The 14,640-nt window shown below is 43.7% G+C and overlaps 6 protein-coding genes across 6 annotated transcripts; 4 read left to right on the top strand and 2 right to left on the bottom strand.

Annotated features, from left to right (window-relative positions):
- The first annotated feature begins 31 nt into the window (after positions 1-31).
- LOC125761344 (beta-1,3-galactosyltransferase brn) lies at positions 32-2,459 on the top strand. Its single transcript, XM_049422372.1, has 2 exons — positions 32-1,489; positions 1,572-2,459. The coding sequence occupies exons 1-2, from the start codon at positions 489-491 to the stop codon at positions 1,765-1,767; spliced, it is 1,197 nt and encodes a 398-aa protein (XP_049278329.1). The 5' UTR covers positions 32-488; the 3' UTR covers positions 1,768-2,459.
- LOC125761348 (uncharacterized) lies at positions 2,442-3,181 on the bottom strand. Its single transcript, XM_049422390.1, has one exon. The coding sequence runs from the start codon at positions 2,820-2,822 to the stop codon at positions 2,475-2,477; it is 348 nt and encodes a 115-aa protein (XP_049278347.1). The 5' UTR covers positions 2,823-3,181; the 3' UTR covers positions 2,442-2,474.
- A 61-nt stretch (positions 3,182-3,242) lies between these two features.
- LOC125761335 (general transcription and DNA repair factor IIH helicase subunit XPD) lies at positions 3,243-6,019 on the top strand. The gene is made up of 6 exons (XM_049422361.1): positions 3,243-3,325; positions 3,395-4,204; positions 4,260-4,923; positions 5,000-5,526; positions 5,588-5,726; positions 5,807-6,019. The coding sequence occupies exons 1-6, from the start codon at positions 3,321-3,323 to the stop codon at positions 5,939-5,941; spliced, it is 2,280 nt and encodes a 759-aa protein (XP_049278318.1). The 5' UTR covers positions 3,243-3,320; the 3' UTR covers positions 5,942-6,019.
- LOC125761340 (transmembrane protein 104 homolog) lies at positions 6,020-8,400 on the bottom strand. Its single transcript, XM_049422368.1, has 2 exons — positions 8,173-8,400; positions 6,020-8,090 (listed from the first exon to the last, which is right to left on the bottom strand). Exons 1-2 carry the CDS (start codon positions 8,209-8,211, stop codon positions 6,582-6,584), a joined length of 1,548 nt encoding a protein of 515 aa, XP_049278325.1. The 5' UTR covers positions 8,212-8,400; the 3' UTR covers positions 6,020-6,581.
- Positions 8,401-8,839: 439 nt separating this feature from the next.
- LOC125761334 (dynein axonemal assembly factor 5) lies at positions 8,840-12,169 on the top strand. Its single transcript, XM_049422360.1, has 8 exons — positions 8,840-9,831; positions 9,909-10,284; positions 10,354-10,944; positions 11,031-11,126; positions 11,207-11,282; positions 11,353-11,462; positions 11,551-11,908; positions 11,985-12,169. Exons 1-8 carry the CDS (start codon positions 9,011-9,013, stop codon positions 12,107-12,109), a joined length of 2,553 nt encoding a protein of 850 aa, XP_049278317.1. The 5' UTR covers positions 8,840-9,010; the 3' UTR covers positions 12,110-12,169.
- Positions 12,170-12,507: 338 nt separating this feature from the next.
- Positions 12,508-14,578, top strand: LOC125761346 (transmembrane emp24 domain-containing protein bai). Its single transcript, XM_049422384.1, has 5 exons — positions 12,508-12,901; positions 12,959-13,079; positions 13,686-13,756; positions 14,164-14,290; positions 14,377-14,578. Exons 1-5 carry the CDS (start codon positions 12,704-12,706, stop codon positions 14,493-14,495), a joined length of 636 nt encoding a protein of 211 aa, XP_049278341.1. The 5' UTR covers positions 12,508-12,703; the 3' UTR covers positions 14,496-14,578.
- The last annotated feature ends 62 nt before the right edge of the window (positions 14,579-14,640 follow it).

Genomic DNA, 14,640 nt, shown 5'->3' with positions numbered 1-14,640 from the left:
ATAGACTGCAATGCAAATGCCAAATCTGACAGTCGTTTGTTTACTACTTGCTCAAGTGCCGGAAAACCGAAACAATCCGCTGTCGCCCGCTAGCCATCATGTGTTGAATATTAAAATAGTTTTCCTTTTTTCCGTTTTTTCACGCGACAAAACACTTTTAGCTGAATGTAACCGCACTAGCTTGTCGATTCACTAGCACATATTGTCCGGCAATGTGTTATCCATGTTTCCTGTAGCGGTCTCGTGTGTACCGAAACATCAACAATAAACATCTCCTGCGCCGCTGGTAGAAGTGTGTGGGCAATCTAATTAAGGTTTGCCTTGCGTAGCCAGACAAGCGTACGCGTTAATTAAATTTATGTGGTACATCTCATACCCGGGCTGTGTAATTATGTAAGCGCGGTCGGATACAACCGTATCCGCCGTATTCTAGCGTGTGTAACGGCAACAACAAATACAACTCCACACCCATCGACTGTGCGTTCGCTATGCTGCCAAGAATCTGTGTGAAGTTGAAGCTCAAGTATGTCCTGGCATCGGTACTCGGTCTGTACACGCTACAGTTCTTCGGTGCCTTTACACACTTTTTCGAGAAGGATTTTGAGGCGACGTTTGATTATCCGTTGAATGGTGACATTTTGTCCGATGTGTACCAGCTGCGCCATGGTCAGCAGCCTGCCAGACAACCCATCAATCGGTACAACTATTCCTACATCACGGACTGTGAGCACAAGTGTAAGGAAGATGATCGTCTGATTGCGCCCCGGTTGGTCTTCGTAATTAAATCAGCCATGGAACACTTTGATCGACGGGCCACAATTCGCAAGACTTGGGGTTACGAGCGGCGCTTCTCGGACGTCAAGATACGCACCGTGTTCGTGTTGGGCCGGTCGCGCTTCGTCCCAAACAGGCGCTTGCAGTCGCTGGTAGATCTCGAGTACAGCACGTACCGGGACATCATTCAGGCGGACTTTGTGGACGATTACTTTAACAACACGATCAAAACCATGATGGGTTTCCGGTGGGCGGTTAATTACTGTCCACGGGCCAAGTTTTACATGTTTGCGGATGATGATTTCTACGTTTCGGCTAAGAATCTGCTCCGATACGTACGGAATCCGGTCAACTATCCGGAGTATTTGGAAGAAACGGACGAGGCATTACGGAAGCTAGCCCGCCGATTAGCACACACGACGGACAATAATGGAGAGAATCGAACAGGGTTGGAGGAGAGTGGGACAGGCATGAACCTCACCCGTACCAAACGGCAGCTAATGACAGAGATGGAACTTCCGCCAAATGTGAAGCTTTTTTCTGGGTTTGTGTTTCGATCGGCACCGCACCGTCATCGGAGCAGCAAGTGGTACGTTTCGCTCGAGGAATATCCTTGGGATATGTGGCCAACGTACGTTACTGCCGGTGCATTCTTACTGTCCCACGAGGCACTATTCGAGATGTATTACGTCAGCATGTACACGAAACATTTTCGGTAAGATTTGTTTGGTGTAAAATGTAGCGTAATGTGCGAAAAATGTGTTCCAATTTACACTGACTTGTATTTCTTGCTTCAGTTTCGATGATATCTTTTTAGGAATTGTTGCAATGAAGGCAGGAATTGAACCGCTCCATTCGGAGGAATTTTACTTCCATAAGGCACCCTACTTGGGCCCACAGAGCTATAAGTACGTTCTGGCAACGCACGGGTACGATGAACCAGCTGAACTGACCAAAGTGTGGAACGAAATACGAGCTTCCGGTTATGCGTAGAACCGATCAGCGAAATACAACAGAAAACGTTGGGCCTGCATTTATCAGAATCCCAAAAGAAGACACACGCAAACATGAAAGCGAACGCACCAACTCGCCAATGGGGCACGCTTGTATGCGACAAATACGTACGCCGACGTAGGAGAATCGTTACCAGTTATCTTTCCTAGTGTAGGCTAGTGGTTTTTTCACTTTTATCACCCTTCCCACCTTACGAACAAAAGAGGGACTCAACACGGATCGATAGTGAAGTATTTCCCTTTGTTTTAGTCTCCCCTCTTTCCAAAACGTACATTTAACCAATATTGCGAACAAACAGCAAACAAGAGGCTACTACAGCACGTGAAGATGGACGGGTGTGTTTGAAGCCCCGTAATCCACCTAAAAGATTGGAATGTAGACACCGGTGTAGATCATTAGAAGGTTCGTTTCATTAGCGTGTTTCATCAGGGTATTTCTTCAAGAGTGGTTAGACAACGAATACTAGTAACTTTAGAGCCGTCGTGTTTTTTTCCTCCACCGGAGGATAAAGCTGGACTGTGGTAGCGGATAGCGATCGGTTGCGTTTTTACAGCAGCGGCAGGTGTTTTTTGCTCGTATTTATCTTTCTCTATATACCCAACAATTGTGATAGCATCAAATGAAGAAACATAATAAAACAAACAACTTACGTCTTGGATTCAAAACATAAACGGGAATTGTGTATATTAACTCGAGTGTTTGCTGGTATCATCGTGCGTAATGCTGGTGGTGCTCACTTTCTCCTTGGCGGACAGCAGTAACAGCTGCAGTGTATCGACGACCTTTGTGTAACCGTGTTCCGTTTCGGCGAGCCGTTTCGAACAATCGTTCAACTTTTTCGTATCCTCCGCGATGGAAGTTTCCAGCTGATCCAGCATGCGCTGCAGCTTCTCCATTTCCTTGGTGAGGGTGTCCTTTTTCTTTTCCTGCGTTGCTATCCTTTCCTCCAGCGCTGTTTGCTGGCTGCGAAGCAGGTTAAGGCACTTGACCATTTCCTGGTTGTGGGATTGTAATCGAGCCGCCGTTTCAGACATTGTGGTAATGCTGGTGTATTTACTAGTATCGTTAATAATTCCAATGTATCGTATTGGTTTTCAGCAGCAAACCCCAAAACTAAACGGTATTCCTCTGCGCAACTGATGTAAACAAACCGTTGTATTTTGGAGCGAAAGCAAAATTGTTCTGGCTACACAATCCAGGGCTACTTTCACGCACAAATTGAACGAAAATTGTATTTTTATTTTTCAAATCGTTTCATGCTTTGGAAGTTTTTTAATTCTTTGAAACGGTAATTACAATTAAGAAAATTTATCATTTTATTGCCGAGCCACAAACCGGGATGGATATTTTTATAATAAATATAATATTTTATGTAAGTTTGCCCGTTTTGCAACGATCGGTTTATTGTTTCTTTGTCAAATTTACACCAAGCGCTAGCTGTCAAATATTGGATAAATAACAACAAACACTTCTCTGCCGGCGCGAAACGTCGAACATTGGATTTGCATCACAGATGAAATAATTGCCACAAAATGAGGTAAGAATCAAGTTCCTTGTTCATATTTTCAATCAGGGACAAGCTTTAAATTACTATCTTCACCTGCAGAATCAGTGTGGATGGTTTACTAGTGTACTTTCCGTACGAGTACATCTACCCGGAACAGTATGCCTACATGCTGGAGCTGAAGCGTACATTCGATGCAAAAGGTCACTGCTTGCTGGAAATGCCCTCAGGGACGGGTAAAACTACGACACTACTTTCGCTGATCGTTGCATACATAATGGAATATCCGCACGTTGTCCGTAAACTGATCTACTGTTCGCGTACCGTGCCAGAAATCGAGAAAGTTATTGCTGAGCTGAAGCATCTGATGAACTACTACGAGAAGCAAACGGGCGTGATGCCAAACATAACCGGATTGGTGCTCAGTTCGCGGAAAAACATGTGCATCCATCCGGAGGTGAGCCGTGAGCGGGAGGGTAAAATCGTGGATGCACGATGCTATGGCATGACTGCTAGTTACGTGCGTGACCGGGCAGCACACGATGAGACGGCACCGTCATGCCAATATTACGAAGGATTTCAGGCGGAGGGAAAAGAAAGCTTGCTGCCACCCGGCGTGTATTCGATCGACGATCTGAAAGAGTTTGGCCGGGAGCGTAACTGGTGTCCGTACTTTTTGTCCCGGTTTGCCATCAATCAGGCACACGTGGTGGTGTACAGCTATTACTATCTGCTCGATCCAAAGGTGGCCGAGGTAGTGTCAAAGGAGCTGGCCCGCGAATCGGTCGTCGTTTGTGACGAGGCGCACAACATCGACAATGTGTGCGTGGATTCGATGAGCGTAAAGATCAATCGACGATTAATCGAACGCAGCACCACTGGTATTCACAATCTGGAGAAAAAAGTGTCCGAGTAAGATGAGTAAAATTATTGGTGTTTCTGTTATTAACGAATATTCTTGTTGTAGGTTAAAGGAGGATGATAAACGGCGCCTCAATGAAGAGTATGTCCGCTTGGTGCAGGGCTTAAAGGATGCTTCGTATTCCCGGGAAACGGACATGGTTCTAGCGAATCCGGTCTTGCCAAATGAAATTCTCCGAGAAGTGGTTCCCGGCAACATTCGCAATGCAGATCATTTCCTAAGCTTTCTCAAGCGATTCATCGAGTACATAAAGTCGCGGTTGCGCGTACAGCACGTGGTACAGGAAAGTCCGGCCGGGTTTTTGCGCGATGTACAGCAAAAGGTTTGCATCGAGCGCAAACCGTTACGGTTTTGTGCCGATCGGTTGCAATCATTGCTGCGTACGCTAGAAATTACGGACTTGAGTGAGTACGGACCACTGTCGGTGATAACCTCGTTTGCAACGCTCGTATCGACGTATACGAAGGGTTTCACGATCATCATCGAACCGTTCGACGATAAAACGCCCACCGTTTCAAATCCCATCATGCACTTTAGCTGTCTCGATTCATCGATCGCTATGAAGCCGATCTTTCAACGATTCCAGAGCGTGGTCATCACGTCCGGTACGCTTTCACCGATGGATATGTATCCGAAGATACTTGATTTCGAGCCAGTTGTAATGAGCTCGTTCACGATGACGCTCGCTCGTCCTTGTTTGTTGCCGATGGTGAGTGAAACTAGCAAAAAAAAAAAACTGCGACATGTTTTTCAAACATATTCCCCTTATACTTTCGCTTGCTTAGATTGTAGCCCGTGGTAACGATCAGGTTGCCATTTCGTCACGATTTGAAACACGCGAAGATACAGCCGTTACGCGCAATTACGGCCAGCTGCTGGTAGAAACAGCCAAAACCGTACCGGACGGTGTGGTGTGTTTCTTTACCTCTTATCTATACCTGGAATCGGTGGTCGCATCCTGGTACGATCAGGGTATCATTGATACGTTGCTACGCTACAAGCTTCTGTTCATCGAAACGCAGGACAATGCGGAAACGTCCTACGCACTGATGAACTACGTCAAGGCGTGCGAATGTGGCCGTGGTGCTGTACTGCTAGCCGTAGCACGTGGTAAGGTGTCGGAGGGGGTCGATTTCGATCATCATCTCGGCCGGGCCGTGCTTATGTTTGGCATTCCGTACGTGTACACGCAGTCGCGTATTTTAAAGGCCCGGTTGGATTATTTGCGCGATCAGTTCCAGATTCGGGAGAATGATTTCCTTACCTTCGACGCGCTAAGACACGCGGCACAGTGCGTTGGTCGTGCTATTCGGTAGGTGCTTTAAAACCGCGTCGCGCGTTCCATACTGATCGTATATTCTTATCTCCGCTAGTGGTAAAACCGATTACGGTATTATGATCTTTGCGGACAAGCGCTTCTCACGGCAGGACAAACGTGGCAAGCTGCCCAAATGGATCCAGGAGCATCTGACCGATAATCTGAGCAATCTTAGCACGGAAGAATCGATGCAGGTTAGTAGCGATCGAATCAACCGAAAGTTTATTTTAAAAAAGTATGACATAATACTTAAACCAACGTTTCCCTTTTGCAGCTTGCCAAACGCTGGCTCAGACAGATGGCACAACCATTTACGCGCGAAGATCAACTAGGCGTTTCGCTGCTTACGCTGGAGCAACTCCAGAGTATGGAGCGGGAAAAGCTTGAAAAGCAAGCCCAAGGCAAATAAGTACTCCAACCGTACGAACGCAACAATAAAGCAAACACGTCGGTTCTTTTTTTTCTTCCTTCTTTATATCAACCACAATACATTTGTATACATACTTTATTTTGCACCTTTAACTACAACTAAATAGGACATTTTAACATTTTCGCTTCCTACACGATGATTAACATACGATTAACAGCTTTCGATCGTTCTAGTCAAAGCGTTTCTTTTCGCTGCTCTTACATACAATTTCCTTTTAATGCCTTGCAATCGGTAGGAAAGTCGACCTCGAGACGATGGGATGTTTTATATGTGGCAGTAGTAAATCATTTTTAAAATACAATACCGACGGTACAGGGCGGAATGGTGCTCCCTGTCTGTTTAATAGAGCAACGATATGATCCTGCGCCGTGCATTCGATTTGCTGCTCATTTTCGAAACGTTTTAGGATTCACATTTCGCATAGTGTAAATATAGTAAAATCATCTTTGTTGCAGTTATTTTTTCCCCCCAACTTTCATAAACGCTAAACTCTATTGGTTGTGCGTCATTGTACCAATTGCTTATTGTTGTACTCAACAACTGTGTCCAGTTACCGTCACTCTCACAGCGCACCACTCAGTCTCGTTTGATTTGATTTAAACGGAATGCGACCCCCATTTCAAATGACCAGATCGATCGTTACCAGTACCAGGCAAGCAATGGTCCAACCAAGCACCAGCATCGGCCACAACGTACCCTTGAATGGGCTGCGGAATTCATTCTCGATACCGCGCCCAATCATATTGTCACAGGTGCGTCTGGCGGAAAGAACGAGCGCTATCGGTATTAGGTACTGAATCCCAGTCCCGGCGTAACATCCCGTAAAGCCAACCAGATTACTAACGCTTTCCGTAAAGTAGCATACGATCAGCGGTGGAAGAATAGCGAGCAGTGGGAAGAACACACGGCGCAGGAAGAAATTGTACGTTTCCAGCTGGGCCGGATCGAGGAAGAGCGTTTGCAGGTTATTGCGCAGCGTAATGGCCACGATCGGGAAGCTCGCCGATAGTGTAAATACCGGAAACAGTGCTAGGAAGTACTCGATCGCTTTCAGCAGTCCGTTCGTCTGATCTGCACTGGGCACAAAGTTAAGCGTGTACAGATCTTTAATCTCGGCAAACGCGAAAATGCCAGTAAGGGCTAGGGCGAGATAGAATCCACCGATTAGCACGTAATCGAGTGAAATTAACGCCTTCAATCGGCCCTTGTTAGCGATCGGTGTCAACAAGCTCGGTAGCGAATGATGACACATGAAGGAGTAAATGCAGGTACCGATCAGGTACGGAATGCCGGCGATGTCCGCCCGTTTCGGTGTAATCGGTAGCGTACTGGAGTCAACCGGTGCAAGCAGTCGATGGATGGCGATGCTTATCATCACGGAGAAGGCAAGCCATCGGAACAGTACGGTGAGGAGCTGAAGATATTTCGTTTTCTGTACGTTGAAGAACGTGAACGGCCCTAGTACGGTTACGAACCCGACCAAGCACAACCGATACACATCCAGCCGGGTAAGTATACCATCCTGCCAGCAGCGATCCGTACTATCATCGTCATCGGTTGCGTTGGCACGATGATTATGCGCACAGGCGACGTCTCGCAGACTTTTGGCAACGGCCGCCGAATAAATGCTGAGATCACCGTACAGATACACCGCCAGACAGAAGTAGAACAGAAACCGTTGAGTGCTTCCAAAAAACATGTTTGCCATCTCGCCCAGCTCGATCTTGCTCGACAGGGTGTAGTATGTCTTCCGGCAGTACATGATGTTGAGTGGCATCTGTTCAATGCTCGCATCCGTCAGCAGCTGGTCACGTTCGTCCCGTCCTACAAGCTCATTGTCCGACTCGGAATCGACCGATACCGGTGGTTGTTCTATCAGCGTTTCCACATTGCTGTCCTCATCGTACTCAATCACACGATCGCGTTTGAGGAACTGCAAACGCTTCCAGTTGTGAACAGCATTCGCACAGGCCATTGTTTCGATAACGAACGTTACCGTAACGTAGCTCATGAACGCCAACACAACGATGGCCAACGAACCGAGGATCCATCCCGCGTGGCTAAAAGCGGACGGTAGTGCAAGTGCTCCTGTGCCAACAATCAGGTTGAAGACGAACACAAATCCAACCTAACAAAAGAAATATGGGCGGAACGGAAAGATGCATCATCGTGGAACTAACAGCTTTATCATGCTTCACACTGCGACTTACCCATGTTGGATACTCTTCATGTGCCGATCGTGGAGGCATCTCTCATCGGTGTGTCCGCAAAGTTTCGGCCGACGAGGACGTGGATGAATAAGTGCCAGTCAGAAGAAGTACGCACCTCGAACGTGATTTGTTTTATCGTATCATGGGGACGTTGGTTATACTGCCACTTCCTCGTCTGCTGGCCACTGATATGACACAAACAAAACAAAGGGCATTGCATTGGTGTTGGTACAATCGGTCAGCATTTTTATCGGGTGTTTCAACGTAGCATTGCACACTGGATGAAACATTTGTTGAATCGATAATGAAAAAAGAAAATGGGAAAAATATGAAAGGGAAAATCAATTTAGAAAAGCCGTAAATTATAAAATTGTCGCGACTTTTTATAGTTTGTATAAAATGCGGCTATGATTTGTTTTTGGGGGAAATACCTCATTTTATACAGATAATAAATGTGTTTATACATTCTCAACATGAAATGTAAATAGGATAAGAATGCTAGCTATTTTATACAATTTCTAGCAGTAAATCGATTGAATAAATAAAAAAATTTGATAAAATTATGCGTACGCGGCATGCCAATTTGTTTTCCCTGCCTTCGCCGCGATCACCCTGTGTGTTATCGAAAACGTCAAAAAAGCATTTGTTGTTGACATTCAGTTGCGTACAGCCGGCGCGGCGAATTTCGATCACACGCAAAAGCATGCCATGGCAACCGCGTTTGTTTAAGCAATCTCTGAAGCGTTGATCAGTTTTACTACACCTGCTGTTGTACAGAACACACTATTCGTAAGTACTTCTTCGTAATAACGGTTCAAATAATAACAAGTGTTGCAAAATGCCTGCTGAAGATGATGGGAAAATGTCCACTGAATCGTTTTGCGCTGCGATACAAAACCCCGATCGGATGGTCCGGCAGCGAGCACTCAAAACGTTCGAGGAAACTTTCATCAAGGGCACCGAATCCGACGCTGAATGTTCGAGACTATTCGACGAAACGTACCTTCACATCCTTCGCTGCTACAGTGACCGGTTCGAGTCCGTCCGAACACTCGCCGTATCGGTAATAGACGTGCTATTGAGCAAACTGCCTACCAACGATTACTATCTCGACTGTATGGTCCCAGTTTTGGCCAAACGTATCGGACAGCCAGAAACGATCGAAGACAGTGAGGAATTGCGGTTGGTGCTGTTGGAACAAGTGGAAACACTGGTTGTAAAGTATAGCGACCCGGACGGTAGCCATGGTGATCCGTTGTTGAAAGTATTCGACAGTGTGGTGGATATACTGGTGAAAACTTTGCGCGATCCATACCCGGCTGCACAAAAGAAAAGTTGCGAAATTGTGATGGCACTGGCAGTGGCAACTCCGAGCTTACACTACCGCGCGGAAGTATTAGTGGCGCCGGCTAAAACAATCCTAGCTCATCGACATTCGGCGAATCGTATTGCAGCTATAGAAACGCTTGGCGTTCTATCGCTCCACATCCTATCGAATGGAGACTGTGTATCAGAAATCATCATGGCTATCTCACCTTTGCTCATGGACGATGTACCGTTTGTAAGACGTGCGTGTGGCCGAGTCGGATGTCTTATGATGGAGAAGTTACGCGATCGTTATTCGTTTTTTCATCGCATTCTTCCATTGGTATTGAATTGGTATGTATCGTGAACGTAAACATAATTTGCCACTCCAGTTGATTTAGATATTTACGGGAACACTTATCTTTTGCCAGCTTGTGTGACGAAACCGTTGAAGTCCGTGAAGACATCGAAAGTGGTTGGAAAAAGGCTGGAGAACTGTACTACCATGAGAACGAAACCGAACTATCAAAGGTTGCCTTGATCGAAAAGCTTCCAGTTGGATATCCTGTTGAGCGCTACGTTCGACCCACAATCGCCTGTCGTGCGATTGTTCAACGCAGCTTGAGAGTGGTGAATTTGGTACTGCACGAAATGGAAGAGTGGAAGGAAAACATTCGGCTTCACGCTACCAAACTGTTAAAGCAGATAGTCTTGCACGCCGAGCGTGACTTTTCAACGCTGTTCATCGAAGTGAATCCTGTGCTTGCGAAAGCGTGTATGGATGCAGAAAGAAGCATCGTGTTGGAGGTAGGATATCTAAGTCTCTTAGACTACCAAGGCATTAATTATGTTAATATTGTAATTCATTACTTCAAGGCACTCAGTGTGTGTGAATTGATGGGGATTTTGCTCGAATACGAAACCTGGAGTCAACATGTGTTGAACACGTTCCGGAAGTATCCCACAATTGGACAACTGCGCTGTATGCGTACACTATTCGCCAGCTGCGTACAGAACGAGGCAAAATATAACGATGTACGGAAGTTTGCCGCACTGCTGCTCGACCCCGACGTTTGCCATAACCATCAGGATGCTGCGTACCAGCGGGAATTGCTAGAATTTTGTAGCATTCTTGCATCGATCGGACAAATGCGGGATAAATTGACAGCAGGTATTGAAGAAATCTCGGTAACCGAATCGGACGACGGTGAGCATCAAACTCTCGAAAGAACACTATACACTGTGGCACTGAAGGTGGTGGCATTCTGTCAGGAGGTGGACGAAAGAGCATCTGTGCGTGATTTTGGGATGGAAGTTTTGCGGCAACTGGACAGCAATGTTGAGCGTTTGCATCAGCACCATCTTGCGAGCGTACTGGGCAGTATTGGCCATCTGGATAGTGAAAATTCCGACGCTAGCACAAGTATTCTTTTGCTGTGTGGAATTGTATCGGTGTGTGGTTTTCAGGTAGATACATTATTGAAACTATTCTCTTTTCAGAGTGGGTGAGTTTTTTAAAAAGTAAATTAATGATAATTTTTGTGAACCTTTAGGAAACCTATTTCACGATTCTACAAGAGACACTACATAAAGCCCTTAAACATGCAGCTCCGGAAGGAAAAGTTAAAATATTCAGCGCTATTTCAATGGTAAGGCTAGTAATGCATTAAGGAACCTAAAGTCTTGAGATGGTGAGGATTCTATTTTAATTATTATATTATTCATGTAGGCAATGCTGACTTGGGAAACTCATAACCGACAGCCTAAAGAAGAACAAATCGCAATGCTAACAACTTTCACGGATAGTAAGTAGTAAACAGTGCCATTATATGTTAGTAATCAATTCAATGTATATTTCATTATCTCTTCATACAGCCTTGATCGCTCCTCATTTGGTGTGGTCAGCGGGCAGAAGTGCAGAATCTATCCGGGCGATGGCAACTGCTTGCTTCGCTTCGATGGCGCAAGGTGTTCATTCAGATGTGGTAAGAATTATTGAGAATTATTTCAAAATTTTGAATGACTTTAAAATAATAATTTTCTTTGCGGATATAAACACCCGCATGCATCTAGTATATGTCGGTTTTACCGAATTACCTCAACGTACTTGCTGGTTTGATCGATGATAATTGTATATCCACACGTGCCTACACTTTAAAAGCGCTGGTACGGTTGGAAGCTTTGGATTTTGAATCATTGAAACTGATAGCATTCCCCATCATGTCTCGACTGGACGATCCAAGCGGTGAAGTACGCGAACTAGCAGCCGTATGTCTGGGGCGTCTGAAACTCATTATGGCTTCGTCAGAAGCGATATCGTCTGATCAGCAAAGTATACTCGAACGTTGGCAAGATATATTGCGTCAGATTTTGTCGGTAATGTTTCTCCATTTGGAAAATCCAGAAATTAAATTGCGTTCTGCAATATTCGGTATGTTCTCACTGTCAAATAACTACATATAAAATAATGTTATTAACTGCGATGTGTTTCCTTTATATGTTTACAGATTCGCTTAAACGTTTGTATGTTGATAACAGAGCCATGATTACTCACTTGGCGGATGAAGTGCCTTCGGGTTGTTCATACAAGAAAGATCTGGAAACCATTACTTCCCAGCCCAGCAATATGTAAGAATATGTAAGGAAGTAAAAATTTGTACAGAATAATAATATATAGTTACATTAAATTTTACATTATCGAGAAAGACTTATTACAAGACCAAACCAATGAAGATATGTGGTTCCATCACGCAACAAGAAGCTTCCCAGACATGGTGACGTCTTGGTGTCTTTTCGAAAGAAATTTCACAAAATTAAGATTGTACTTTAACACTTCTGGAAAGTAGATTACGTTTAGATACTTTTCTACGGTTTTATTGTAATATTCACCGAGATGTTTTGATTGACGAACATGTCCATAAAACTGTGGAAACCCTGTATTTAACATATCCCACTGTACTAACCTTGAATGTAAATACGTTTGACATGTATGACAATTAAGATAAGGTATAGTTTTTTCATCGCTGCAGCTGTCAATCTCGTCGCCAGCTCATCGAACAAACGAATCCTTCTTCAGCGCTATTTTTATTTGTTTAGGTGTCGAAAACGCGTATTGCTAAATAAAAAGTTTCCGTTTTTGATAAAGTATACATTAAGATAAATCAGTATTTATGTTAAACGATCGAATAGTTTGACCGCTTCGAAACTACCACAATTTTGGTGAAAAATGTCTTCTGCTTCGGATAGGATGTTGTTAGCTATTCTTGCGGTGTTGGTTGTGTCAACATTTCCACGTACAAACGCGATTATGTTCCGGTTAGCTCCGAACACGCAAAAGTGTCTGAGAGATGAAATGCAAGGCAATCAAATCGTAGCTGGTGAATACGAAATAACTAACGCACCTGGTCAAAAGATTGATTACGTGGTATGTATAATAGTTAAATCACGAAATTCCGCCTCATACTAATTGCGTATAATGCAGGTACGAGACACGAAAGGACACATCCTGGCACAAAAAGAAGACATCTCGAAAGGAAAATTTTCATTCACATCGGAAGTTTATGACACATTTGAGATATGCTTCATTTCGCAAGTACCACCAAGTAAGTATTTCCAACGGTGTGCACAATTTGTTAACTTTCCTTTTTGTTAAAATGTTTTCACAATGAGGAAAAGGAAGAGGAACTAATGGTATTCTCTACTGTACCATATGATGATAAGAAATCACGCAAAAAATGAAATATGACCAATGATTATCAAAAAGTTGAAGTGTTTGCGATCATATTTCACCACGCGCCGGTACCATTTGGTACTGCATAGAAAACACCCTTTCTGGGCCTTCCCTAACTAGTCCGTGGTTGTGGTTTGTTGCCACGAACCCCTATTTACGGACCGGCTACTAACTAATAGTCAGTATTTGAATATGCCGAACATTTGCCGGCAGCTCCTGTAGCTAGTCCTAAATTTCTTTTCCCGGTAAAAAGATCAGAAGAGTGCGTATTTTTAATGAATATACAATTTAGTGTGACACCTTTTTACTCTGTTCGTTTGCGCCAAATCTCATTAAAATACTCTATTTGTTTATTATGTTTTCATTAGTTTACACACTTTTCATTAATTTACTCACAAACTAATGTAGAAGAAATTCATTCTTCTGCTACATTTATAAACACTGTTCTAATGTAACATAAACATTCTTCTATTTTTAGCCCATCGAGGAATGGACCAAGAGGTTTCATTGGATGTGAAAAAAGGCATTGAAACTAAAAGCTACGAAGGGGTAAGTGAAACTGTTATTTAAAAGCATTGTAGACAATTGTGAGTCAAAAAATCGTGTTGAATTAGACAAGTTTTATTTGATAAACTGTAAGCAAATTACATTTCAGTTAGAAATTGTCAACGTAATAGTATACCTATGATTTGCGGCGAGAAAATTATGCTAATTAAAGTGTAGGGAAGGAAATGAAATTGCCCAAGATATGTGGCACACACCTTTAAAATTTCGTAAATCCAGTAGAAATAATCTAGACGAGTAAAGTTGTCTCATTTAACTGCAATTGAAATGTAAAATACAAAACATTAATATGTTTTCTTGACATTGATTCAAATATTACATTTTGCTTCATTCGTACGAAATATTGCATTGTTAATACATGTTCACACGGTTTGCTCTGCGTTTATTTTAAGATTGGAGAGGCTGCAAAATTGAAACCGTTGGAGGTGGACCTAAAAAGGCTTGAGGATCTGTCCGACGCTATTGTGCAAGATTTTGCGCTGATGCGAAAGCGCGAGGAAGAAATGCGTGACACAAATGGTAAGTAGCAGTAACCTGTAAATGAAGTACTTTTTAACTGATTACTAAAACTTTTCCATCTCATCACTTTCGTGCTTTCGTTACAGAATCAACAAACAGTCGAGTACTTTTCTTTAGCATTTTTAGTATGAGCTGCTTGTTGGGGCTCGCCACATGGCAGGTGCTATACCTGAGACGGTACTTCATTGCAAAAAAACTAATTTAACCGCTTGTATTGTTTCGAAGCAATACAAACATACATCTTTGAGAAACCGAATAAATTACTAAAGAAAAGAGAACAAACAATGATTTTCATTGATATGTGACGCATTTCTCCAGTTGGCCGTGAACGTTAGTTTAAATATAAAATG

Source organism: Anopheles funestus, chromosome 2RL (genome assembly GCF_943734845.2).
Source record: "Anopheles funestus chromosome 2RL, idAnoFuneDA-416_04, whole genome shotgun sequence".
Lineage (NCBI taxonomy): Eukaryota > Metazoa > Arthropoda > Insecta > Diptera > Culicidae > Anopheles > Anopheles funestus.
Note: the sequence above shows the minus strand (reverse complement) of the source record. Positions and strands in the feature narration are given on the sequence as shown.

What these genes read in the sequence shown, in the direction of transcription:
- LOC125761344 (XM_049422372.1), top strand. Translation starts at nt 489, where the DNA reads ATGCTGCCAAGAATCTGTGTGAAGTTGAAGCTCAAGTATGTCCTGGCA. An exon ending in ATGTACACGAAACATTTTCG is followed by an intron (nt 1,490 to 1,571) that starts GTAAGATTTGTT and finishes TTCTTGCTTCAG; the next exon opens with TTTCGATGATATCTTTTTAG.
- LOC125761348 (XM_049422390.1), bottom strand. Translation starts at nt 2,822, where the DNA reads ATGTCTGAAACGGCGGCTCGATTACAATCCCACAACCAGGAAATGGTC.
- LOC125761335 (XM_049422361.1), top strand. An exon ending in TGCGTTGGTCGTGCTATTCG is followed by an intron (nt 5,527 to 5,587) that starts GTAGGTGCTTTA and finishes TATCTCCGCTAG; the next exon opens with TGGTAAAACCGATTACGGTA. An exon ending in GCACGGAAGAATCGATGCAG is followed by an intron (nt 5,727 to 5,806) that starts GTTAGTAGCGAT and finishes TCCCTTTTGCAG; the next exon opens with CTTGCCAAACGCTGGCTCAG.
- LOC125761340 (XM_049422368.1), bottom strand. Translation starts at nt 8,211, where the DNA reads ATGCCTCCACGATCGGCACATGAAGAGTATCCAACATGG. An exon ending in ATGAAGAGTATCCAACATGG is followed by an intron (nt 8,091 to 8,172) that starts GTAAGTCGCAGT and finishes TTCTTTTGTTAG; the next exon opens with GTTGGATTTGTGTTCGTCTT.
- LOC125761334 (XM_049422360.1), top strand. Translation starts at nt 9,011, where the DNA reads ATGCCTGCTGAAGATGATGGGAAAATGTCCACTGAATCGTTTTGCGCT. An exon ending in CTTCCATTGGTATTGAATTG is followed by an intron (nt 9,832 to 9,908) that starts GTATGTATCGTG and finishes ATCTTTTGCCAG; the next exon opens with CTTGTGTGACGAAACCGTTG. An exon ending in TATTCAGCGCTATTTCAATG is followed by an intron (nt 11,127 to 11,206) that starts GTAAGGCTAGTA and finishes TTATTCATGTAG; the next exon opens with GCAATGCTGACTTGGGAAAC.
- LOC125761346 (XM_049422384.1), top strand. Translation starts at nt 12,704, where the DNA reads ATGTCTTCTGCTTCGGATAGGATGTTGTTAGCTATTCTTGCGGTGTTG. An exon ending in GTCAAAAGATTGATTACGTG is followed by an intron (nt 12,902 to 12,958) that starts GTATGTATAATA and finishes CGTATAATGCAG; the next exon opens with GTACGAGACACGAAAGGACA. An exon ending in AGAAATGCGTGACACAAATG is followed by an intron (nt 14,291 to 14,376) that starts GTAAGTAGCAGT and finishes CTTTCGTTACAG; the next exon opens with AATCAACAAACAGTCGAGTA.